The 27,376-nt window shown below is 45.0% G+C and overlaps 1 protein-coding gene across 1 annotated transcript in view; it reads right to left on the bottom strand.

The window, feature by feature from the left end:
* Positions 1 to 27,376, bottom strand: part of LOC142581867 (protein turtle homolog A-like) — a 189,870-nt gene that overhangs the window by 32,280 nt on the left and 130,214 nt on the right. The window contains exon 2 of the mRNA XM_075691313.1: positions 17,459 to 17,797. Coding sequence (XP_075547428.1) covers positions 17,459 to 17,797 — 339 coding nt within the window. The remainder of the gene's footprint in view (positions 1 to 17,458; positions 17,798 to 27,376) is intronic.

The raw sequence follows: 27,376 nt of genomic DNA, 5'->3' as shown, positions 1-27,376 counted from the left end.
CTAGCGCAAACATCAACTTCGTACCGAAGATCCAGCAGCCTACCAAGCCATGATTTAATGAACCGTCGGAATTAACCCAGTCATAAACATCGGCGATGCACGTTTCAGCTTCGCTGGCTAAACATCTGTTCGGAGTGTTTGGCCGGTGATATTTTTTTTCTCCTTGCTCCTACTGAGGAAGTAACATAGGTGGAACCTTCATTTTTTTTCGACACTGTTTCTCTTACCTAAAGACGTCGTCCGCCCTTATAGACTCTGGACAAAAAGCAGCAGTAACAAATACGAAGGTAAAGAATATTATATTTCACCATGTTCTGCATATTTAAATAGGCATCGAATGTAAAGAAATATTCACCATATACTTGTTATCACTTTCAATATTCTATCGCTGCAGCATCTGCTGTGCACAGCTTGGCAACAAAAATATTCTCAATGAGACGTTGTTGACTGCTAACACCCAGCAGGTTCAGTGGACTTTATTCAGTTTAAGGTATTGAGCTATAGGTTATTCTTTCATCATGCTTCCTAAATAACTTATGCAACCGATCCTGACACGTAAGAAGGCCCATGCTGGTGGCATACATATGATGCACATCACAACCATGCGTCTCTAACGACCACGAACTCGAAACATGCACGATTGACGTGTTAGATGGTCTTCCCTAGCCCCGTACACAGGCAATCGACCGGAACGGTCTGGAGAATATTCGAAGCGACCCGCTGCACATCACAGACATGCGGTGCATGTTGTCGTCCATAGGAATCTCTTCCAAATTCCATGCGAATTTCATAAAAAGCGACTAATGAAATATTCCAAATTAGTACTCAGGCGCCATTTTAGCATACAGAAAAACAATTTGCAATACTCAGTGACACCTCCTTAGGTGTCTCAAAGATTTCAAAGTTCAAGGATGGAAAAAAATAACCAAGGATTCCGGCAGATTCTCTCTCACGTTGAATACGTCGACGTTAATGTGCTTAGTATTGCAGCAATATAGGGACACACAATATGGCCAGAGAGACAGAAGTGGTTCTCGTGGGGAAAGGAGGGAAGGCTAGCACTATCTTCTGTAACCCATGTGGGAGCACGGCTCAGCGGCAGCAGGGTGGGGGAGATGGGAGTAAAGGAGAGAGAGGGTAGAAAGGAGAAAGGTAGAGGGTCGTCCTAGCAGCATCACAGCAGCGCAGCAGAGGCGCGTCATGTATTAGCTGTGTATGCAGCCAACCCTCCTCCCTCAGATGTCCATTTCAACAAGCTGCACCATCCGGTGGTGGCGCCGCGGTGAGCGGGCGAAGCGAGCGTCTGAATACATGTTGAGACAAGATTGTCTTAATATGTAGGAGGCGGGTTCGGTTCCGCCCTTCACCGGAGAGAGTTGTTTTCTTGTCATCGAAGAGCAGCACATACCCTAAGGTCCAGTGACCAAAATTGGGGTCAAAGAGGTTCGTTGAAGATCAGCACGTACCCTGTCGAACATACCCAGGGACCAAAGTTTGTCCATAGTTTGGTTGCGAACCGGGTTACCTCTACAGAGGACTCCGATACTCTACCCATAGGAGCACTGACTATCGAGTGTCCGAAATTGGCGAGAAAATGGTTAGGGATCCAGCACAACATATACACAAAGATTCCGCTTCCTATTCGTCGAAACAGTGAGACTCGAAAGTCGCTGCAGCGTTAGAAAGCTGGAAATTTACATCAGTGCCGAATAAAGATACTGAAGGTGAGGTTTTCACGTTTTTACGCGGTTTTGTTTGGCTTGGAGGTATGCGGAAATTTATCATTCCCGCTACTTCGGCATGCCCGTAGGTTTCACGATACAACCATCCACGTCCTCTTTTTCATATGCGCGAATGCCGCGCGCACGTCCGCGCTCTCGTGCGACGCACGCTCATGAAGTGTAAATTGACCCACCAGATGTGGCTGTGACTATTTGGCGTGCAGAAACACCAATGCGCACGAAACACAAATGTGGGAACATGTATGCTACTCCAATCGCTAGATAATGTTTGTGTTGTGCGTATTTTATACCAGAATAAATCTTTCTGAACAACGACGTAAGACAACCATACTACCGGGTGTTCAAAATTAGGCTTTATGGTTTTCTTAAGGTTATGTACTGGGAGGCACGCGAACACCACCAGTTGAAATTAGTTATGTGGCCAAGGGGACACAAAATGAGATGATAACTATCGATTTCAGCAGCCGAGTTAACTAAAATAGAAATGATTAACCTTTTATTGACTGAAGTAAGCGTGTATGTCTGCATTCAAAAGTTGGAGGAAGTCGTGTTTCTACGGATTCAATTGGAAAAATTCTTCTAGTATGTCTGTCCTCCGAGATATCCGACTCCAAGTTTTAATTGTCGTTCGCATGTTACGCATGCAAGAGAGTGAGGATTGAGGCAAAGCTCCTCCCCGATGTGGCGCGCCTGTTGCGTGCGGCATTTAGTCTTACCACAGGGCGGAGCCTCATAAGCAAAGATAACTGTTCCCCTATATCTACTTTTCTATTCTTTTTTTCTCTTTTCGAATTGTTTCTGATCCACCTCAGAGTGCCAAAATTGAAAGCAGAAGTCACTTTAAAGCCTCACTTACCAATACAATAATACGCATGAGTGGGGGCGGCTACGCACTTTGTTTGGCGCATGGAAACTGAAACTTTAAGCGGTAAAGCAGGACGAAAATTTATAGCGTCAACCTACTACTAAAGCGTAGAAATCAATATGGGATAACCATTTTTTTTACATATATTCTGAACTCTCTTCGAATGAGCATGGTAAAAAAAGTACTTTTACAAAAACATTTTTATCCTACTGGACATAATAATTTCCACTGCAGGTCTCAGAATGACAATCTTTTCTAGATATAAGGCACTTAGGCCACCATAAATGCCTATGCCTACATCTATCACTAATCAAAAATTTTTTTACTCAAGTCAAACTGATTATTTAGAGAGAGAGAGAGAGAGAGAAAAGAGATGATAAATGAAAGGTAAGGAGATTAACCAGGACTGAGCCCGGTTGGCTACAAAACACCGGTGAAAGGGAAAGAGGGACGGAAAGATTAGAAGAAAAGAAAGTCCACTGGGGATATCAGTCGGTCACTCTGAACTGATTATTGTGTTCTTGAAGAATCTATACACATTAAGTGGCACGGCGATAATCTCCATTCTGCTATTTCCACTGAGATAGACTAACAGTGGTTTAAAAACCTAACAAGGAAGGAAAGAGTTGTTTGTACCATTGTTAACGAAGCGAAAAAGAGAGAATTTGCAGGAACTTCGGAAATTTCAATGTTCATCGAACTTGGGCGTCTAGTATGCTCACTCAGTGGCACACTGGCCACCTTGGAAAGTAGATTCTAACCCCCGTATTTAGAAATGCATCCTAGCTTGAAGCCCACACTTGATTTAATTGACACCTGTCGTGAACCCACCAAAGGAAGCGCAATGAGTGCCTCGGGCGCGTTTCGTCGAACATTTTGAAAATTAATATAGCGAAACTGGCGCCATCCGGAGAATTCATTCCACGTAGATACGCCTTTCGAAATCACCAGCTATAATTCGTAGTTTGAAATAGTGGTCGTAATGCTAACAATTAAGAAGTTACTTGATGTACTTATGTTACTTATTCAATTAAGTACGTAGAATTTTTGTAGAAGTAATAGCCAACTAATCGAGTAATTTACATTAAGGATTAGAATTCTGCTACCTGCTACAGGCAATCTTTAAAAATTTATGCAGCTAAAAAAACACCCTGTATGTCCTTTATGTGAGACATATTATAGACTAGCAGGTAGCGCTGGTGCCCCTTTCGGACTTGCTATAAACTCAGCCCCAAGATACATTCTGACTGGACATCATTATAAGTAGATATGACCGCGTGAAACGAAACTGAAGAACAAACAGCAGGCTTTTTTTCTAGCGCAAACACTTGTTAGTCACATTGCATGGACCATTGCACCTCGTCTACTGAGCACCTGAATTGGACGCCGTCCCCTAAGCACCGTTCCCTTTTGCTTTCAGTGGTCCCTTGTTGACAATGCATGTAAGGTTATTTCGGTCTTTCTACACGTGACACTCAAAAAGCTATGCCCCGGAACGGTACGTGCATGGAGGCTCGTTTCCAGCTGCTTAACAGGCCATTCCATCAACGACCCATTTCTGTGTGGCTGCGAAACGTGTGATGGGGTTCGCGAAGTATGGACGTCCATGATAAATTAGAACGTGTCGCAACGAGTCGAATATGCCGGCGGAAGGGGCTAAATAAACCTCTTTATATACTTAGTATAGTTAGTAGCTAATCATCATTGACTTCGTATTCTAAAAGCGGTCTTTCTTTTATTCTTGCAACTTCCGTTCTGGACGAAGAAGTGCCATGGTGTAGTTGCGAAGCTAACATGGAAGTGCGCAATGTCTATCTGTCCTAAAAAAGCGTACCTTCAAGATTCAAATTCTTCCGAACTCCTGGTGATCTCGGCTTTTATTGCTCACCACACAGACCGCCATGTGCACCACCTTGGTTTGTATTTCGCACCAACATGCGATCAGATGAAGTGGAAGCCCGAAACAAAGTAAAGCAGTGGTGGGACTCAAATTCAAAATTTTTTTTTCTAGATGATAACGGAAATCTCTCTCGTAAAAATTTTCATGGCGAATGTTGTTATTCTTTTCAATGACAGCCGCTTTCCCGCTTATTTTTTTGCGGGCCACCTTAGTGTATTACAAACGTCTGAACATAGGCCAAAATTGCGTTTTTGCCAAAATCACGCTTTTATTTTGGAGCCTGCGAGGAGCACATAGGCAAAAATAAAATTTTATTATCTTGTTACGTTTTAGAAACAATTCCATAAAATTGATTCCAAGTATCCTTCTCTAACCTTCTTTGTGAAAAATTTTGCAAGAACGCTAGATTTTGCAAATTTTCACCTTGGTGTTTAGGAGTAAAAAACGTGAAGTTATCATGTGAAAGTGTTTTATAATGAACTCACAATGTTGAGAAAACTGCAGACTACAAATTTTAAAATAATGTGCAAATTGGTCGATTTTTGGCGAATTTGTTTTTTGCAGCTAGTTTTCCATCATTTCGAAAATTCAAGAAGTGTTCACGTGGCAGAAAATACTGTGCATGTAATGCTTATATACATGTAATTTTTTCATACATTTTTGAAAGAAATACTTTTTCTGGAGCGCCATGGAGATTGAAAGTCGAGAAAGAAAGGGCATTCTTTGCACAAGGGTTGACACTCGCCGTGAGTATGGTAAGAATAACAAGCAAATTTCAAAGTCATGTCTTGCGAATGACTGAAATAAAATATGCCGTCCGGCTATACTATAAGCAAACAATATTCTCTGCACAACGTTTGCGGGCTTTATACCGCTTCGTGTCAAATGAGCTCGACACAGAAACGAGTACCCCAGTAAGCTCACAGCTCCATAGACAACAAGTGGGCGTAACAAGTCCCGCGTAGCCCATGTTGACCACAGCGGTCTTTCGGCGAGTCGCAGCCAGGGTACAAGTAGTACAATGTCTTCCGAAACATTACCCCCCTCGATGCTGCCTCAGAGATATTATATATAGTGAAGAAACGAGTTCACTAGAAGGACGCGTTCCCATCAGGGATTAGATTTGTCACTGGAAAACCATTTTTCGTGTGTCCACGTTTAGAGTGGAACGAATGACTGCGGCACTTCTAAAATTGGTACCACAATAACAAGACATAAGTGGCTCCTCTAAAGTAGTGTACCAATGGCGGATATCAGAAACAAGCGTCGTCGTGCACTGTATTTTTATTCTGGCGACGGTGTTTGACGCGTGAGCATGTTTACCCACCAGTAGAAATCTTCGTGCCCATGGCTGTAAGTTACATTCGAGTAAGCTGTATACTGTGGATCAACTTATTGTGACCCATTTAAAGAATTGCCACGCGCGAACTACAGCGCAGGTAAAAACCTTCGTACAAGCGGCACCTTGTGATAATGTGCTTTACAGGAGCCTCTTGTTTTTTTTTCTTAGAATTCATTTGCTGATGGGGGTTCCATTCACTGCTTATCTATGCCGAGTGGCTAAACCTTGTGACAGCGTGCGCGTTGCTTCATACGGACCAGTAACAAAGGGCAAGCATCAAAAACAACAAGAATTTTCACAAAATATAGTCATGCACTTCGAAAGAAGCCACAAAAACAAACGTTAGAGAATTGGTGCAAGCATATCGATAATGAAATGTCTGCGTACAGCGCCAAGCAGGCATCAGTCAGCTTTGGCGAAGTCCCTCAAGGCATCTATAGCAGCGAGAAGGTATTAAAACACTTATTCTCACCGTATGCGTTCATCCTTGTAGTGCTTCCGATGTCAATCAATTTATATCTTTTATGTAGGTTCATGTTTGCTCAGAGCGAAAGCTTCTTAATTTCGTTGGCGGATAGAACCACCTGAAATGCATTTCACTAGCCAAATACTCTGCGCCGAGAAAAGGGGAAGAAATAACGAAAGTGACCATGATGTGTGACGACGAGGACAGAGTTATAAAACTAGGCGCACGATAAGTAGGTCCAACTTACGCCTTGACTGCAAATAAGCGCTGTTCAAAAAATTATGAAATCATGAAATCTTTGGATGACCTGTAAGCTAGATTTAACGTCTTGCCATACGGCCTCAATAGCTCTATCAGGCAACGGTAGCTGGCTTTTCTCCGTCGCACACGTATTCAAGGAAGACACTTAGCATTTGGTAGCTAGCTTAAGGCACATGGTGTATCTGAAAGCTTCGAGAACCGGCACGCCGTAAAAATGCTAGATACCAGCACATAAACGTTCCTCGCAGGAACTATTTTCATTTATTTATTAATTGTGTCATCAATTCTACCGTTCTAAAGAAAACGTTGGTATTGCATAATGTAATAGAAAAAAGTGTGTTTAATGTGGTGTTGCCGCCTATTAAAACAAGGGTAGGTTGCAAAGCAAGCCTCGTAACATTATTCTGGAGAAAACGAGTGCACCAGAAGGCATGCAATGCTGTTTTGTGCGCACAAAGGGATGCGCACGGGAGTGCACACTCACACCCGTTCGCCTGAGCGCACGCACGCACGGACGCGAACAGGCATCCACGTGGTACATACGCACAAGCACGCATGCACGCACACACACACACACACACACACACACACACACACACACACACACACACATACGCGCACACACGCACACACACAGAGAGGAAAGGAGAAGCACTGTGAGCACGACGCACAAATGCGTTTGCACACCTTCACAGTTTTGAGACATCAGCGCAGGCCCCGAAATGCGTGCTGTGGCTGAGCACGAAGCTTCATGTTTGACTCGCAGCCACGCTGGCCGCATTCCGACGGTAGGAGAATCTGGAAGTGCTCTTCCGCGGACCTCTTGGAGCAGTTAGAGAACTCCGGGTGTCAGAATTAATCCATAGCAACCCAGTGCCCACGACATCTTTGATAGCCAAGCAATTGATTTAGGATGCAAAACCGTTAATGTTATATGATTATTGTCGTTATTACTGTATTTGAATCATGCATACTTGTGCGCACCACTGAAGGGCTTCTTCAAGAAAAACCCCATCTTGATGAATATGCAGGAAAAAGAAAAAAGATGCGGCAGCATGTTACACTCCCGTAACACGCGAAGGCGAAAGCCTCCTGCACAGTTTGTAATACGCCGTCTCGTATCGACGAGTTGCTGCTTTCCCAGTTCGGCTTCTTCGGCTCGTTTACGACGCTTCGTGCGCCGTATAGCGGGGTCCGACTCGCGCCAACGACGTTTCTCGTCGACTTTACGTTGGATCCTGCCAGCACGGGACTGAAATGTACGCTGTCCTGTGTGTTGTATGGATGATTTCAATGAATGCATGCACTGTTCCCTTCACTTCGCTGAGTGTTTGTAGACTCTGCATTACGAGAGCGATGAGCCATTTCATTTTCTCGCTTGCTTGCGGTGCTATGAGCCGTTGATGATGATGATAGTTTTTGTACCGTTGGAGGGGACGACACGATTTTTTCGGTATGAGCCATTGCAATGAGCTACTTAAGGTTAACGCCTTAATAAACAGAATGCAAGTTGTTTTTGACAGGGATGAAAAGAACACCCAAATTGATGACAAGACCTCCGCGCAGATTTTCTCCGCTATTATATACAAGGTATTTTTGTCAAAATTTTAAAGAATTGCTTGTGGCCCATAAGATAATTCCAACGCTTCATCTAAATTATTCTATGAGGCAATCCATTAATTCCACGAGAAATCAAAATGCTTAATTGAATAATGAACAGAATGACGCTAACAAACTTCTTTAATCAATTACTTTACATTACACATTTCAATCTATGAATCGTAGCTGATGAGTATGCAATACATGTCTACTTGTAATGCATTCTGAGGGCCAACACAGGTTTCGAATTATGCTCCACCATACTTGTGGTAAAAGTGCACTGTTGTTCTACTCTCTTTTTAAGGAAAACGCTTTTTTATGCATTGAAGCACAAAAGTAGTCGGAACGCCAAGGAATTTCGTCGAACACCATGAAAATTAAGATCTCGAAGTTTTGATAATTCGTTCTAGGTCGATAAGCCTATCTGCAATTCGCAGATAGAAATATGTGCTGTAAAGCATTTATATAAGAAGTTCATTAGCGCAATTATGGTAACAATTTAGTTAGGGTTCTTTAATTGTCGTATGAGTAATTTGGATCAAGGGTTAGAGTCATACTATCTGCCACAGGTAATTTTTAACAATTTGGTGAAGCTAAAAAAACCCTTTATGCCACTCAGCAAAGTGAACCTGCCAACACCTACTCAGTGTCTTGCATAAATTTGCACGCATACACACTCTGGAAATGAAGGTCTAGCTCCCAGCCGACAACAGCATTAAAGAAGCGGTGAAGCCCCTCGTAAGTCTGCGAGTCCCCGTCGCGGTTCTATCAGGCCGTCTCGTTGAGTTTCAATTGAGCTGAAAAAAAAAAAGCTGGCGTTCTATAAACAAACCCTGCAGCAAAGCGAAGACGTCCGCTGTTAGGGCGCTTCCTTTTCGTGTTCTTTCTTTCAGCGCCACAGCAGTCGCTCCGCACATACCACCGCGTAGCTGAACTGGGAAGGCCCAGAGCAGTGATGGAGAGCGGAGCGCGGCACTATATTACCGACAGATACCTGGGAAGAGGCTGTGTTGGCAAAACCGGCTGAAGAGTGAGCGCTACCATCAACATCGCAGACGCTGGAAACAGCGAAGGAAAATTCAGGAATGCCTGGCCGCTCGCGTCTTTCCCGCTCGTTCACGGTAAAGCCTCCGCGTAAAAGCCTATGCATCAGAGCAAGCTCGCGAGAGGAAACAGAATGGCAGAGATGGGGAGGAGGGGAGGGGGGGGTCTCAGCTTGGACCGCAACGTGGTACCGCTCTTTAGCATATGCATGAGGATGCAAAATGCCAGGAACCGTCGCAACGACCTCATCCCGAGTGGCCCGCCTGGCGATGCTCGGGACTTCGGCGCTCGACAATGGACGCGCAGTGGCTCGCAGCGCGGTCCCGGCCACAGTGGCGGGGGCGTCCTGCCGGGTGCGGCGCCGGCGAGCGCTCTAAGTAGCCCGTCGGGCTCTGTCACAGTGCAGCGGTTGAGCACTCGCGGCATTCAGCGCCTCTGCGGCAACCATTGTACGCGCCAGGGAGCAACCGAGCGGCTCCGCCCCTCCCTCCCACTCCGTTCCTCAACCCCCCGTAATGATTTCCCGTTCTGCACCCCACCCGTGCATTGAAGCAGGGCGCTGAAGGACGCCCAAAGCCGTACAACAAATTGGGCCATATCCCGAGAAGCGTGAGGGTGTCCTCGCTGCGTCGGACGTTCTCGTCATGCGCTATTTTTACAAAAGCCGGCCTTGAATATTCGCTCGTTTTGTTTCCGTGTTGGTTTTGTTTGCTTGTTTGCTTGACTAGCTTGTTTTATTTCTTTGTTTACTTCTAACATTGAGACTTTGTTGTCACAAACGAGGAAAAGTTTCATAATGATAATGAAGGCAACATGGCTGTTAACGCTACAAACAATGATGAATAACTGCTGGAGACGTGCTGGAGCGGATTCTTGTGCAAGCGACGCTGATGCGCTGAACCCAGGCGAAGGATTCACGTGTTGGTAGGAAGAAATATGAATGGTGCACTGTGAATATTACAAAATAGGATATGATGTTGGCGCAATGAATGAGAGGCAATGGAAAACTTGGTATCGTATAATTTATTGTTGAGAGTCTTTCACCAATCTGTTATTTAGAAAGTATTCTGAAAACAAGAACAACTTATCGGAATTTTTCCACACTTTTGGCATTTGTGGCTATATTCTCGTACGCAGTATTTATCGCAGATTCCAACAAAATTACCAAAGAAAAAAAATGGCGCTAGTGTACAAAAACTGCAAGTAGCATGGTTCAGTGAGCATGTGTATTAAGGGCTGTTGTTGCCTCAAAGCATGAAGGGTGGTATGTGGATTCGCCTAAACTTTGTCCCGTTTACTTGAAAAGGCATTGCGACTTTGCTAATTTATCACGTTGCAATAAGTAAACCCTTATATGTGTAACAACATGAAAAGACTACGCAAGTTGAAAGACACGGATTGGCTTGCTATGCTTAAAGAACTACGAGTGCTCGGAAATTTCGAAGAGTAAGGCGCAATGAAAAACGTCGCAAGAAAGTTTGACGCCAAAAACGTGAATATTGGGCAAATATTTGTACAGGCGATCGTTTCCATGGCATCGGAACGATCGCAGTGCTAGAGTTCTCGCTAGTAACTTTTGAGGGAAACTGCATGCTAATTGTGACTGTCCGGAATAACACATACCTCAAAGGGAGTTTCCAATCGCTGTTTTGATTTCCTTATCACAGACTAATGATGGCATTGCATCTATCATACACAATATGCAGAGCGAAAAATAAATGGCGAGCTTCTTTATGTTCACCACGTCACTCAGTGATGCGTCACCAAACACAGCCTTTAATTGTCTGCAATAGCCTCAATTCAGTTTATAAAGCCAACAACTTCTAGTCAGAACTTTGTCATAATCAGTACACTTCTTAAGTGACTATTCGTAGAACATTTTGTAGTTTTGAACTGTGCACTCATCAACTGGCTTGAAGTCTACACGCAAACAAAGAAATGTGGAAGTTTCATATTTCCCTGCCATAGTTAGATAGCTATGGCGCCCTTTCGTGATTGTGCCTACGTCTTCCAAAACAACGCGAGAACGTGAATAAAAAACTGCAGCGTCTTTTCCGTTTGAACATTAGAGGTTGAAAATCTAAAGTAAGCTTTTGGGGTCAGACGTAAATCTTTTTCGTTTTCCTTATGCTCTGTTATTGGCAAAGTAATTGTTAGCGTGTCGACTTCCTTTTGCCTCATGAGAGCCTTTCCCTCCTCTTATGTGACGTGAAGCGATTGCACATAGTCCGCTACCTCTGTACTATGTACAAAGAAAACATTTCGCTGAGCTACCAAGCGTGCGAAAGCACTATAACATAACAATAAGAGGAAAGAAATTGGCCAGAACGGTTTAGTCTGATACGCATAAGAATATTTACGTTTCTTCTGCCAAGCAAATAGACATGAATGGATACACAGTTTCACTTGAAAATGCTGAAGAACGAAAACTGTATTGCAAGATTCCTTCGTAACGCCCCCTGCTAATACAATGAAATGATCAGAAGGAATTTAGACTAAAACAGGCCCAATCTCGAGTTTTTCAAGAAACCTTTCTTCAGAAACTTTCATTGTATGCTTTTCCCTGGCAAGCACTTCCTGCGACAAACCAATTTCACTCGTCTCCTATACCACAAGCCTAATACGTTTATCATGTAGATATTATCGGTGCTCATATATCCACCCAAAATCGGACGTCGCCAAAAATTTAATATCCTTCGTTATGGTCTGCGCAGACCAGTTGGACAGCAATGCTTGAACATATAACGGCAGCGCGTACCCAAGGGACTCTAGGGAATTTCGTAGCAAAACGAAGTTACACAGTATACCAGCATCCATGAAATTTAGGTTTTGACTTGCTTGTTTTCCCTTCAGCCCCCTCTATCGTCTGATACTAAGACTGCCAATTTAAATTCTGTGATAAAGACAAACGAGTGAGGTCCCACGGCGTCAAAGATCTTGGAGCCATTTTTTCTTTAGATTTTTCGGTGAAGTCACGCGCCGAGTCTTTAACCGCTCAGCTGCCGGTTTTTGCCGCCCATGGCCCAGCGCTGCCTCTTGCTTCCGTTCAAGACTTGTACAGAATTTGTTTCGCTTTCTTGCTTCTCCTTTAATCTGTATTTCTGCTTCATTTCCGTGCGCGCTTTCTTTTGGTGCCCGTCCTACTCTCAAGAAAAATAAAGTGCAAGGCCGCGGTGATTAATGTATTTCGAGCCCGCATCTATACGCCTCGAGGTTCCATTTCCTAAACGCGGGTGGCAGCTTGTGTCTACACTATGCTTTTCTTTAATCGTCTTCTTTTTTAGAATGACGGAGAAGCCAAATTGTGATTGCTAGCCATCGGGTTTAGACGTCCAACACGCGTTCCATCTCGCCTCTTCTGAGCCTGGGGAAGGGAGTCCCCAACGATTTGCTCAGGGTCGGGAATTCTTCATTGTCTATACAGATAACGAAAACAAGCACATTTATTTATGTTTTTGTTATCCATGTCCTTCTGTCTTTCTTTTTCTATTCGTCTTCATGTGTGCGGTGCCCAGACATCTATATAGCCGGTTCTGAAATCAACTGGCTCCTTTACCTCTGTGTTTCTCATGATTCTTTGAATTTCTGAACTGTTCCCTTTCTTTCTTTCTTTTTGGTGGTGGTGTTCGTTTGTGTACATAGCGTGGTATTTTCACTTATAACGTTCAAGCGATATCCCAATTTACTCTTTCTACTGGGTTGGCGTAGCGCGTACCAGCAATAGTATGACTTGTTCTTCTGCTGTTTCTCGACCCAATTTTTGAACAATATGAGGCCGTCGTAGTGTTCAAAAAATTTTAAAGGTGCTTTTTTTTATTCCAGTCGTCAGCACCTCAGTTTAGAAGCACATTACTGGCACATGCCTGTTTAAGGCTATCTAAAGGATGTAGATGCTGTCTTGGGGACACATTATAGTGGCTCTTTTTTTTTCTTCTTTATTTCTTGCTCGCCAGCGATTGTCTGCTTTTATTGGTCACTGCTCCTCCTGTTCTACAGTATATAAGGATGCACGATTCACAAATGTCACTTACCACAAATGCAAAGTCTCCATAGCCACAATATCTACAGCTGTCCTCACCCAATATATATATATATATATATATATATATATATATATATATATATATAACGTCGTGTAGGTTGCGAACGAGAGCATGAAAAAAACAGCAGATTACGAGGGGCTTTTTGCGGCATTGCATGGTGGATAATCAATAAGATAAATGCTGATGATGATCTGATTGCAGAAGAGCTGTGCCAGGGAACACACTCATTCCATGGCTTCTCGGGAGTCTCGAGAGCAAGTTGTTAAAGCCCGGCCATTAAATAATATTAGTAGCCATATATCAATATAAAAAAATATAAATTCTTATTGGGATCTCCATGCAATCCGCTTTGACCGTTTCACTATTATATCCTTCGCAGATCTACGACGTTCCTTTTGTACTTCATCCACAATGCAGTGAAATATATGTCTTTCACCTTTAATACTTCACAGAAAGCACCTCTTAAGCATGTACGTGAGAAGTGTCGAGGCTACAGCCGAAGAGCTGCGAAAGTACACGTCCTTTGAAGCACTGAAAGCCGTGAAATTCATACGAAGTTAGATGTAAACGAGACGGCTGGCACACTCAGTTGTTTCGTACGTCAGCCGCAGCCACCTCTTACTATACATGACAAAGTGTTCAACGTGGACAGCGGCATAAAAATAAGTGATCTGCCTATTATATAAGTAAAAAATGCCATAAATGCCAGTGGACAAGAAAAGTTCGCGGTTCCTCATTTTTTAGTTCTTCTTGCTGCTATTTGTCGCTTTGTTCAATACTTTATCTCCAGCACTTGTTTAGTTTTTCCTAATTCAACAATTGTAATTTAGGTGTTCGCGACGCCCTTTGAATTCCGCGATTTCAATATGCTTCGCGCTACACTGGACTCTACTGCAAGAAAATCGGTTCCCTGCTCGCTCAACCATTCGGCACAGTTAAATGAGGAGACACCCGAGTAGTTTCCTTAGAAAGGCGTTGGTTTCGTCAGGGTTTGAACCTCATCGCTTCTTTATCAAAACTGCGCGCAACCAGAGTGTGCTATCGATATAGCAGGTCCTGAATTTGGTAATGCACTCTGCGTCTCATAGCCTCGGGGAAAGATGTTTAAAATCAGCCGAGAAAGGCAGACATCTCTTCGTGAATGCCCGCCACAACACGAACACCATCCCTGTTGCCTACAAGCAGGCATCGGTGCTGACGCTCATCAGAACCGTTGTAAAATGCTTATGAGGACTCCTAAGTTAAATCGCACCACGGAAATGCATTAACACGAAATTCAAGACGTGGTGCAGCGCGCCCGCGTGATATCCTCACTCCTAATTGGAATGCCTCAAAAACGCGCACGGGACGGCGGTACACAAGGAAGACACGGCTTCATTTCGCTTGCGTCCTGCGCACGGTTTTCTCCCTAAATACTGGAAAATAGTCGCACAGCTGCTTTCACTTTCCTCAGTAAGCAATTCAGTGCACACAAAATGCACGCTCCCGCAGTGGTAATACGCAACCTGGGGTTGGCGTGCCTATGGTCTCGGCGAAGCACTGTCCAGAGCAAATTAATGTTCACAAGAATTCTAGCGAATGCATTTTTCAGCGGTAGTCACGATTCCGGCTTCGCGCAAGACCGTCTCTGTTATAAACTAAACCACTGCACAGCAATTACGTGCCGACAGCATCGCCGCATCATAGAGCCTAGAACGTAACAGTCCGCAGTTTTTGGTAGCACATGCTGCGATTTCGCAGCGTCACTTGTCACCGATTATGTCGAGGAAGGAGCGTCCATCTTGTATAAAGGATGCGACTGCACGAATCCTGCATGGTAAAGTGGTAACACCTTTGAAAGCGGGAGCGCTCTCTCGCCCTGCAGCTGCAGATGACTGTAGTACATTAAGGCAGGCAACAGACACGCCGCGTATCCTCCATTAAAATTTCGCTCCACTTTCTTGCGAGTGGATGAAGCTGGTACAAGCAGGGGTGTTAGCACCGCTCGGAAACAGACGACGAGTGGCCAGTGCCGCTTCTTCGTCCGCACATTTTGGGCCTACGAAGACGGTGCTAGGCGCTAAGGCTCTTTCATTTATCACGCCCGCGTTGCCGACACCTGCTTCCTGTGCTGCCGCAGATAACGTGTGACGCGTTGAGGTGCTTATTTCATCACTTGTCTGAGCGCCACGTGCGAAGCATCGTGCAGCAGACGTAAATGCTAGACGTGCAGGAGTATTGCGCGTCTGTGTTCTAGCGTTCTAGCGCAATTGTAGCCATTCGCGTGCGCCGTGCGGAAGTGTACCTATCCCGAAATGAGATACCTCTTGATGAGAAGGAAGCGGGCAGCGCCGCGAGTGTGTTGAACAACTCTCGCGTTTTTCTTCCCCCACTCGCTATACATCATGCGTTGCGAAGCTACTGTTGCTATGGGAAGCTCTCTTTCGTTCTCCTTCTCTCTACTTTCCGATCGCTTTACCACCTCCCTTTCCTCTCTGTCCCCAGAATAGGGTTGCAAACCGGATCTTCCCTTTGGGTGAAACTCCCTGCCTTTCCCCTTTCTTGATTTCAAATTAAGTTATGGGCTTTTACGCGCCAAAACCACGATCTGACTATGAGGCTTGCCGTAGTGGGGAATTCCGGAAATTTTGACCACCTGGGGTTCTTTACGTGCCCCTAAATTTAAGTGCACTAGTGTTTTCGCATTTCGCCCCCATCAAATGCGGCCGCCGTGGTCCGGATTTGATCCCGCGACCTGTGCCTAGAAGCCGAACACCATGGGCACTAAGCAACCACGGCGGGTTTCCGCTTTCTTCTGTTTTTCTCATTCAGCTCCATGTGTATATAAAAAATGTCAATGCATTACGGAACAGCTGTAGCAGCTCCTTCACCAATGAAGTGCTTTAATGAGTGTATGAAACATTGCGAACTTTTCCGTGCACTAAATGTATTGCAGAGTTTTTATTTTTTTATTTATAGTTTACCTTTTTTTTTATTTTGATGGGAATCGTCTTTAGGTTCACTCTGCATAGCAGGTCGCCTGTTCAAACCGCATGTAACTAAGAAATGCGATACTGTTATCCCTTATATCTTTGCAAGCGTACTACCAAAGTATCTTACTCTGTTATCGTTGTGTAGAGAAAAGAAACAATTACTTTATCATGCAAGAATATCCTGCATAGACGGCGCCCTAGTTTCACTGCTTATGACTCAATCAGAGCCAAATATAGCCCCTAGTTCGGCGTTCAGGGAAGCAGAGGTTTGCGGTGCGTTTTTCTATCTGAGCGGGAGCAATCGCGTTTTAAAGAGCTCACTTTGCCAAAGAAGGTATAATTCGTCAAACTCAGACCTTCGCTGATCAGTAGTATAAGGCTTATAAGTGCATATTTTGTTGCAGAAGTTCGATGGTTGTACGGATATGGCGCATCCACGTTCGACACGCATAGGGACTACAAATGGCGTGAACAGACTCGGGCAGCAAAAGACGGGGATTCCCATTCGCGCCCTCCACTTTCCACAACGGCGGGTACACTACGAATAGGGAGCGAGCAGGATTTCATTTATTGATTTACTGATTCCTCGTACACACGCGAGAGAATGCAGGGTCTAAAGGTACGTAGCCTGACAGAGAACTCTGCCTCCTAAACACTTCGACAATGTTACCCATCCATGACCATGCATGTCTAACTCCGTAAACAGCGGTCGGTATACAGCAGTCATCAATACATATTTAAAAGACTGCAATATTTAAATAATTTCGACCTCAAAAGTATATGTATCACCCACTTAGAATTTTCACTAGCAAAAATAAACACGAGTATTTTACATTAATATTCCTTGATTAGACCGTAAGTTTTCACTATAGCCGTGTCATAAGTTAAGCGCGTGAACATGGTCATACGTGAATATACGTCAGTTGTCTAGGTTGAGTCATTTCTGTATCGTAGTGCCCTGTGCTTTGTACCCTGTGCGTGCTCAGAAGCACGTACTCAGGTACAATCACTGTGGCTGCGTCTCCGATACAGCCTGTACCCAATTTACCTTTCTTAAGCTGCACATGCTTGGCTCAGCTGAACAACAACCACTGAATGCCGAACGAAGCACAATTAAAATTGTTTAGTTGTTGAAGCGGGAGTCAATGGGTGTGCCACCGTGCAAAACACCAATAGGCTTTCCATCTTAACGAGGTCCACACAGACAAGGGAGGTCGCTCCTACCTATCACATTGAGGTGGATGACGGTGTTGATGGAGCGTCCACGGCGGAAGTCCACTCGACACCTGTACTCTCCGGCGTCCACCTCTTCGACCGGGTCTATTTGCAGAAAAGCCGGTTGGTTGGCCATGTTGAAGTGGGCCCGTTGTGCCAGACCGGGCCCCGACAATGACTGGCGTGCCTGGTCAACGTGAGCCCGACGTGAGTCGAGCGTGAAGATTGGCGCCAGGCTCTCGTCCTTGTACCAGAGCACCAGTGTGACGGAGTCGTCCGGCGTCGGAGGGCTGATGTCGCACGGCAGCGCCACTTTGCCCCGCGCCACGGCCGTGTACACGATCGAGGCTGCGCAGGGAAGGAAAATCGTGCTGTGAGCGGCTAGTGAGAGTGAGTTCGCAAACGATTTTAAGCACTGTGCTATACAACGTGTCAAGAGAGGCACAGGCAACGAAACAACACTTGGAAGTCTAGAAAATGTGCTATCTACCTCGGGATATTCAACCATGGGAAATGGGGACAAGCTGATAATTGCGCCGCAAACCGCAATTACTACCCCGTAGCGCGTTCTTTTTCTGGCAGGCTAGTTAAGCCTGATGCGTGCCTGTGGGAAAAAATCACGAAAATAAATGTCGAAAATTTCGCGAAAAGTGTCAGTGACGTCAACAGGAATAGCACAAAGCCCCAAAATAGGTTTACGGGGCATCATTGAGAAAACCTAGAAATGCTAATTCATGAAGCAAAGAAAGAAACTTGTGCCGGTAAAGACAATCGGTAACACCATGCGAGAGCATAAAGGACAATAAGAAGAAAAGGAGACGTAATTTTATCGCGTAAATATTTTTGCCCAAGACCTACAGGTACGCACTCCTTGTAGGTATTTTGAAGATGCAGCGAATCAATCAATCAATCAATCAATCGACCTTATTTTTCAGTATAGTATGGTCATTTTTTAAGGTATAGCTACATGAGTTTCTTGACGTGTCCCAAAACAACTTACAAAGCAAAAGCAATCAAACAGCGCGTGCCCATTTCACAACAGTATGCAATCACAATATATACCTAAAATCAAGTGAACGCCGGAATTCATAAAAATGTGAAATGCAATTAAAAAAACGATTGCCATATTTTATCGTTGTTCTTAAGAAAGAACGTGACAACGTAAAAAGAAATTATCAATTGTTGAAACGCCGGTCAGAACACAGAGTAATAGAACTAGGTTGAATGTTTTATGTTTGCGTTCGAAAGCCCTACAAAGAGAGTATAGTGGACGTCGACGCGTAATGGCCGGAAATAATTTCTCAGGCATGCAGGATAGCTTATTTAAGCACGCCTCAGCGGCTCGATAGCCATTCTACAAAAGCACGAGTACTTATTGTATCTTTTAGCTTCGGTTATCCGTAAACAAGCTTTATAACGGCCTCAAAAAGCGCTGAACTAAAAAAAAAAAGATATGCGCGCCGCTTCAGACACTGTTTAGGAGTAAAAGCTATATGCCTACAGTATTATAAACTTTCACGGTTTGCGGCCTCCTTGAAACAGAGCTACGTTCTAGAAGAAAGTGAAAGCGTGTTACTTTTTCAATATTTAAGTTTCCTTGGTTCTATGTGACGCCTTCCCAACGTAAAAAAATAGCGCCTTATCCGTCATAAACCATGAGAGATGATTTTAAAATTCAGCGATAGGTTGTATGACTAAATGGAACACACATGCTGCGCCAAATGAGTGTGCACGCGGCAATTACGGTGCAGACGAACGGTGCTGGCGCAAGCACAACCCGCGCAAGATGCTTCGAAGGAGCGCACAGCCAGCTGAGCAAGATCTGTTGCAGCCGAGCCCGTCGAGCGGCATTGGCGCGAGCACAACAGGGTTGTCGTCGTCGGTGTGGAGCAGCCCGCTGCTCCACACCTCTCCTCTTCGTTTCGTCACGTGAAACCGAGCCTCCTGTCTGCTGCAAAGCGCACCTGTGCTTCTCTAAAAATAAAAAAATGAAGCTTTCAAAGAATACTTTATGAGTTTAGACTTATTAGGTGTTTCTGATTAGTGTCCTTTTCAATATTATGCACATTCCATGCCCTGGAAACCCATTTTGTGCGAGGTATACCTGGCTCTGACTCTGCTGGTAGCTGGCTATGCAGCACCGTTTGGTGTTCTGCAAAGCGTTACCAAGTGGACCAACATGATTGTGTAAGGCGAGCAATTGTGTGTGAGACGTCAGCGTTTGTGAGGGAAACTGGCAGGCTCTCACTATTATGAGCACCTTGTTCCATTGCGACGTGTCGCAAGTGAGACATATATATATAAATTATTTAGGAGCTAAAAGAAAAATATGAAAGAAAGATGCTCCAGCCCGGGATAAGGTTGACAATTTCTCCCGCTTTCCATTCCTACGTCCGCGCACAATTGCAAATCGCCAGGCTCGCGCACCCGACCTCGCCTTCTTAAGCAAATTGTTGCTATGCGACTTCAAGCAAGCGCCAATGATCTCAAAGCACCAGTTGGAGAAGACGTGAGAGAAGAACGAGTGGCGGCTGCTATCAGATGGATAGAGCATTGGGGTTTTCTATTTGGGTACGTGGGTTCAATCCCAACATCGGACACGTATTTTCTTTTAAGCAAAGAGCACGAAACGACGTAAGACAAGAACCTAGTACAAACTGCCTTATACGAGGCAAAATACTCTTCGCATTAAAAGGTATTCTGGATCGTGCGTTTTTGGTTATAGCTCTAATTAGCAGTCAAACATGGAAATATTATTCATAGGCACGAGGCTATAAAGTATGTTTAGCCAGTGCGCAAATTATTTGTCAAATAGCCGTGTTATTGATATATTCTACCGTATACTACCGCTTACCTTCTTTACTAAAGAAATAAGGCGTCTTTCAACAGTTCCATGGCTACTAGCGCGAAAAGCGATATAAGGGACACATTTTTTTCCCTTTATTTCTACGTTCAATCCCTTATGCCTGCCCTCGATTTTAAAAGCAGCATACGTGCTATAAGAGCAGAAAAGTAAAGACACACTCAAGAGCAAAAGACAGACGCAAACAAAAAGCAACATACCGACAAATACGACAAAAAGAGCTATAGGAGTATATGCATGCAGCCAGCGAGGCGTGCACCAAGAAAGCTTAGACGATAGGGGAGCCTGCATACATGCGCGGGCCGACGACCACCGCCATCGCCTTCGGGGTTGCGGTGTTTGCGATTCTGGAACTAGCCGGAGAGCGATTTTCCCCTCGGATGAACCTAAAATGGCTTCCTTCCACCGTCCTTCCTGTTCCCTTCTCAGTATACCAATTTTTTCCCCGGCGCACCTCTTAGCCTTTCTCCATAACATTTCTTCCCTCCTGCCCTCTCCCATTTCTGGAAATTTTTCCCCAAGTTCCCTAACTTATTCTCTGTTGCGTTGCTTCCACCGTTGGTTGCGTCAGTCAGCGACACCCCCTCCTCGTGTTCGCTTTCACGACACCCGTGTTGTGAAAGATGACGCGCGCTCGCGATCTCCCCCATAGCACTGCAGCCCTCCCTGCGTACCGTATGGCATGGGCAATGAAAGCGCAAGGAAAGATGGTCCGGGGTGGGGTGGGGGAGGGGGGAGAGGAAAGTGAGGCGTTTCCTAGATCAGCGGTGAGCGGGCACGAAAGGCGGTCGTGGTTTGGCCCAGTGCTTGGGCCCCGACGACCGAGCGTTAGGCGTTCGGTCGTCGTCGCTAGCAGCGGGCGTTCTTCCCCGCTTCCGGAGCCCGCGCTGCTGGCAGCGCACGGCGGCAAACCGCGATTCTTCCGTCAGCAGCCGTAGCCTGCACGCGTCGTCCACTTCCTGGCCCGCTTCCGGGCCAGGGTTCGCAGCAGCGGAAATTACGCCCGCGCGTCTTCGGCAGCCTGCCTGGGTCAGCCGACACTAGGAGGGCCGCGCAGTTTATGAGGGGGACGCGAGACCGCGGGTGAAGACGGCGACGCCGCTGTCGCCCCCGAAGGACGATGACCGCAGTGCGATGCGCGGCGTATCCTGCCTGCGCTCTTTACGCGCTTCACGACGCCCTCTGGAAAGAACGATAACGAAGATCCCTCGGATCTCCTCCGTCGCTTGCACCCCCTCCCATCCCATCTCCCTTCGTCATTTTACGCCCTGCGTTCATTCTGCTGGCATTACCTTCTTTTTTTCTTTTACTTAGACATCTTTTTTCTTCTTTTTTTCTTTTTTAGCCAGCATACCGCTGTTGTCGCGAACTATACTATCGATGCTGGTGTGTGAATAACACGCACACGATCCCACGCACGCGCCAGAAACAGCCGAAAAGCAGTTTTGCTAGCGCTGTTAGCTGCAGTTCTACTGCGAACTGAATTCTGGAGGCACTGCGTCTTCATTAGTTTTTGCTTGTTCGGGATCGTATTTACCCATTTTAAGCACAACAGGTACGCACGTTGGGCGCGTACACGGTTTATGCACCTGAATGGTAGCGTCGCCTAAGGCGCTTCACGACATGCGCGATGCCTGCGAAGCTTTTAAGCGCTCGCCTTCGCGTGTCGACGACGACGAGGCGATGTTGGCGCGGCGCGCGCGTCACCGTCGTAAATCCAGGTTAAGCGCACCTGCGAACTCCGGCGAATGCCGCCGTACACAACAGGTCTGCAGAATGGAAACTGCCCGTTAAAACTTGGAATAAAGACACGCCAGGGATACAGAGTAGTGGTCCTAATAATGCCACTCCATAACACGATGCGAAAGCGAGGTTGCATAGACGAAACGAGCCTTGAAACGATCATGAAATTTGTCAGTGAACAATGATACGTGGATCAAACTATTATTCATCTGATGCACCAGAATTCATGCTGAACTGTGTTGGCTGTAGTGCGTATAAAGAAGCGGTTGAGAATGTATTACGAGAGGAATTTTAAATTATTAAGGGCTCTTAACGGAGGCTTCAATTCAACTTTTGCCAGCACTTGACCGAAGAGGGAGGTTCTTACGTGATTCTGCTCAATAGTGGAAAGCCTAACACTTATAAAACACACAGTGTTCACATCAATGAAATTACGGTCGCCGGTTCTTGTTCTTCAACATGAACACACATTTCCAACTTTACATAGGCTCTGAACTGCTCGGCATGGCATTTTGTCTAAAGGAATGCTACAACGGTGCAAAACGATGAATTTTGTCAGGAGAAGCCGCCGTATGCATATATTGCTAAAATAAAAGGCAACCAAAGAAGTTCACAAATATTTTCCTGATTGGAAACATTACAAAAGTAATCACACTTTATAATTAGACGTGAGATAATGTAAATATAGCGGACATTGCTGCGGAGGTGCCGGTCTGAAGGCTGAGGTATCTTAGCAGCGTTTTCATAAGATGCAGTTCTACATACGAAAAAGGGAGCGATAACTTATTGCGCGGGAACAAAAGATGAGGTTGGGTAACAAAGTCCCGACGAAACAAAACACATGTGCGCCCTAAAGAAAAAGCTTGAGACTGACTGGAGTGCCGAAAGATGGGGCGATAACAATGAATGCCAACGAGAAGCAACCCTGTATACAGAAGACCCACCACTTATTAAGAATCACCAATTATGACACAAAATGACAGCCCAGGCATTTTGTGTTTCATATACAACGCTATAATTTCTTTTGATGAGATTTATGTCGTGACCACCAGAGTTGTACAGACGTGTCGTTATCTGAATATTAAGGTACTAAAACGCATCTGCAACTGCTTTCAGAAGCTTTCGCTCGACATTGAAAGTACATTTTCTGACACGCTCAATTATACCCACGTGCAGCAGATTTAAATTGAGACATACGTTTGTTTCCTCACACATGCTCCTACGCGCTTAACATGGCGTAAATCTCTAAAAACCACGGTAACGGCCACCCTTAATAACCGAGAGTAATATTACGGATTATTTGTGACACACCTACCGAAAAGAGTTTTAACTTTCTTTACGGCCAACATACTGGCGAGGCAGCTATTGGTATTTACAACCCCTAATGTAAGACTGTGGCGAAAATCAGGCATGTTGTTCCGAAGTTTAACCTGCTAACCCATATCCGCGAAAGAAATTAAAAATTTAAAAAGTCGGTGCAATTGTAGTTTGCTGTGGCCCATCCTCTCTGAGATCCGCCATCTTTCTTTTCAGAAATGACTGTCAATCACAGCTTCTAAATCCCGCTATTTTGTTGCTAGGGTCCGATAATGTTAGTGAAAGCAGAAAAAAAAACAACTTATGTTAGTGACATAGAAAGCCGGTGGTAGAACAAAAATCACAATAGAAAATTTAATATTTCGAACTGCCATACTTTTCCGTCTCTCAGACCCTCCGGCGTCTTCGTGTTCGACCGGGCGCAAGAACTAAAAGCAGGTCAGGTTTCTCCAAGCTCAAAGAAGGTGCGTTCAAAACTGCTGTCGGATTGTAAGTCGGATCGCAACCTACTCTGCGAAATGTTTAGAGGCGCGGGCGACCTTTCCGTTTTTGTCGCGAACGCGATGAGTGACATGTCAAGAAATCAGAAAACGACTGCTGTCATGAGAGGCTTGCGCTGCGAAGAGCTCGCTATGCCGCTGCTGCATGCGAGATTAAATTCAAGAATATGTCGTGCTGTATTTTTTTTCCACCATCTATCAATACCGACTCGCACAAATGTCCCCTCTCATGTACAAGATTAAAAACTAAACCCCCTTCGATAACGACATTGAGAGGGAAAGGAATTCTTCTAGGTTGAAGAAAAGCTAATGCGACGGGCTATCGCATTAGATAGTGGCACGTCAGCCATCTACTCAAGGATCTCTTCAGTGTCGTCAGCAGCAATACTTCATTCAAGACATGCACAGAGCCTGACTTTCGGGCTACTTTGGTGTTCCATTATTTTGGCTAAGTCCTTTCTGCAAGTTGTAATTGCCAATTATTCATTATGGAATTTGATAATAACTTTATTATATCTGGGCACCAAAGCACTTTCTAAAGTTCTCTTTTTAACAAGAATCTCGACTGAACTGTCCACTATACTGAATAAATTAAACATATGAGCCAGTGCCAGCCACATTAGTGTTAAGAAGATGCAATAGTTTATTATTTCCATTGCGAAGCAGTGTGAATATATATTTACTAGGTACATTTATTGAGTCGCTGTGGTCGAGCACTCTTGTAAAAAACTATAGAGTTGAGACAGACCCCTTTGTGTGAGAGTAACAACTTTGTTCCATGCTAAACTCGTCCTATTAGAGTTATCATAGTTATCTATCTTAGTTGCCTGCTTAGCTGTCATAGTTATCTTAGCCCTATCTTAGTCACCTGCTTGTGCACGAGGGGAAACAATACACTGCACTGGGTAGTACTTTCCCTCTCCCCAAATTTAGGGCAGTAAACAGGCTTTACCAAGAGGGTTGTGCTTTGTTAACCATCTCGCGTTTCAATTATCTCCATCTGTCTCCTTCTTGGTTGAAGAAGACTTACCAGTGTTGTTTGAGTGTACCTATATCAAAATTAAGAAAAACAAAATCTTAAGTCTACTGAACGACGAGGATATTTCAGAACTTGCTTTGACATGTCTTGTATTGGCTGGCTTTACTATACATTAAAGAAACAAGAGAGGTTCTTTCACGAGAGAACAGCTCTATAACGTTTCAATGGTTTCTAAATTTCTTAAGATTACACTGAGCAGTGGGAGGAATAGCAAAGGAAGGATGATAGTGGTAAAGTTGAAAGCCTCTTCGCGGAGACTTTAATCCTGCGTGGAAGTTACTTGATCATAATGTTATTATACATTGTGACGCAGTATTTCCGGGATTCCCCTTCCGTCCCCGTAGATGGCGCAGCACTTTTCGTTACGCTGGCGTGACATCAGTTTGCGATGCGGCAGAATTTTTCTCGTCAATTACAGAGAAGACGTATAACGACTAAAGGCTGGGTGTAATGCTGAAAATGCTGCTATAGTACCCGTGTATGACACTATACGCTTAACAATACATTTGGTGAAACAGCTTATCAAGCAGGAAGCGATCATTCTTACAAATTTAGTCAAGAAACAAAATGATTTCGCGGTCACAAGACTGCCGTTTCTTGTATTTGTCGCCCTTGACCGAAACCCTTCTTATTGTTGTAGTCGTCGTTGCGCTTTCAAAACATGGCAAGTGCCCAGAATGGGGGATGTGCCAAGAATCGTGAAGCTGCATGTTCCCTCAAAAAGCTTTAAAAAAAGACCCTAAAAAGCATCTTTCCCAAACTTCTGCTTCTTCATGTACTTTCTTACATCCACTGCAGGGCTAAGGGCTCTTCCAGCGATCGCAATTACTGCCATCTGGCAACTAGTCGCTATATGCAATCTTTGCGAATTTCCTAATCTCGTAATGCCACATAATTCTGTGCTGTGCTCGAATTCATTCCGCTTATCTTGCGACCAGTTCTCCGACTCTAATAAATTGCCGCGCTTTTATGCCCTACGCATTAGTTGAGTAGCCTAAATCTCCTTTGTTCTCTTACTCAAGCCTAGAATGCCATACAGCCTTCTTTCCTGCATGGTTATATCGCGGCGCTAAACCTTGACTGAGGGTTACGCTCCCCGCAACCGTTAACCAAGGCGACGGGGAAACGCGAGACTGCAGCTTAGCCTTTGGACGTGTTGCACGACACAAAGCTCTCATCCGAGAGCGCGTGAGTCTTATAGATAGTTGTAGTTGGCAGGAAAGATGTGCCTTATTGGTAGTAGTATGCCTATTTAATTAATATTTAGCCAATTCTAATTAGTTTATTGGCTAACAAAATTAAAGAAAACAGCTTTCCTTGGCAGATTTGCAAGTTTTCACCGTTGGTGCAGTAGCCAAATACTCCACCAACAGCGAAAGCTTGCAAAACGGCCAAAGAAAGCCATTTTCTTTAACACTGTTTTCCAACAAACCAGTTAGAGCTGGCTAAATATTAATTAAATACGCGTACTACTAATAGATCTTCTCTGTTTGTGTTGTTGTTCCTCGCAGAAGCGTGACACACCTATATCAGCATCTCTAGGATTACAAAGTTGATAAAGTACCAATGACAAGAAAGGTGCCGGATCGACAACAATAAGTTTGTTGCGTCTGGTTCTTATTCGAATTCGTGGCCTCTTGCAAACCCGGTCTGAGATGCATTTAACGTTCTTATATAACGCAAAAAAGAATGTACACATTTGGACAGTTCACAGTGGCCACTTGTACTCAGGCACGAGTCTATAACACACCTCGCGGGCATCGCGCATTTTGCAGGCCCTCGCGCGGCACTAAGGTCTGTAAATATGATGCCATAAACAGAGTCGAACGATCACGGTCCACAGTGACGCTCGCGCGGACTATCCGTTGTTCCACTTTGCTACTTAATGTGCTCTGTGTAAAGTAGTACCGATAAACGAAGCCGGGAACGTGGCCAGGTAGTAGAAAGCGGCCGTGCAACTGGCGTCTGGTCTCAGTCATGGCCAAATGCCTCGGGACAAGCGCCACTCCTAGAACTGCTCGCGATACAAGTGCGCATAAAATGCCGTTTCCGATTCGATTATGACGAGTCTCGTGCAGCTATGGTGCATCGTTGTAGCACACGGCAAGCGGCGACTGCGAGCGCGAGGCGGCACGAGTCAAAACGGAAACAAACAAAAGAAACGTGATCGCCAGCGCTGCAGAAGTACTACGGGTCATGAAGGGTCTCGCTGTCTGTGTCGTCCGTGATCCACGATGACTGGAGCTGAGGGGGGTCGTTCTTTGAAACATCGAAGCTTAGGCAACAAACCCCGCGGGGTTTACGGTGCTCGTTGCGCGCTTGCGGTGCCAATGTTCTCTGGAGCAGCGGCAAGGCAAAAGCGTGCACTATGGCGCCATGCTATACAGCGTTGCGAAGGGAGGAAGGAAAAGCCCCAGCATTCGACGAGGGGCAACGCGTATCTGTCGGGCATACACGTTTTCCGG

This window comes from Dermacentor variabilis, chromosome 5 (assembly GCF_050947875.1).
Source record: "Dermacentor variabilis isolate Ectoservices chromosome 5, ASM5094787v1, whole genome shotgun sequence".
Taxonomy (NCBI): Eukaryota; Metazoa; Arthropoda; class Arachnida; order Ixodida; family Ixodidae; genus Dermacentor; species Dermacentor variabilis.
The sequence above is the reverse complement of the archived record's forward strand: the minus strand, read 5'-3'. Positions and strand labels throughout refer to the sequence as shown.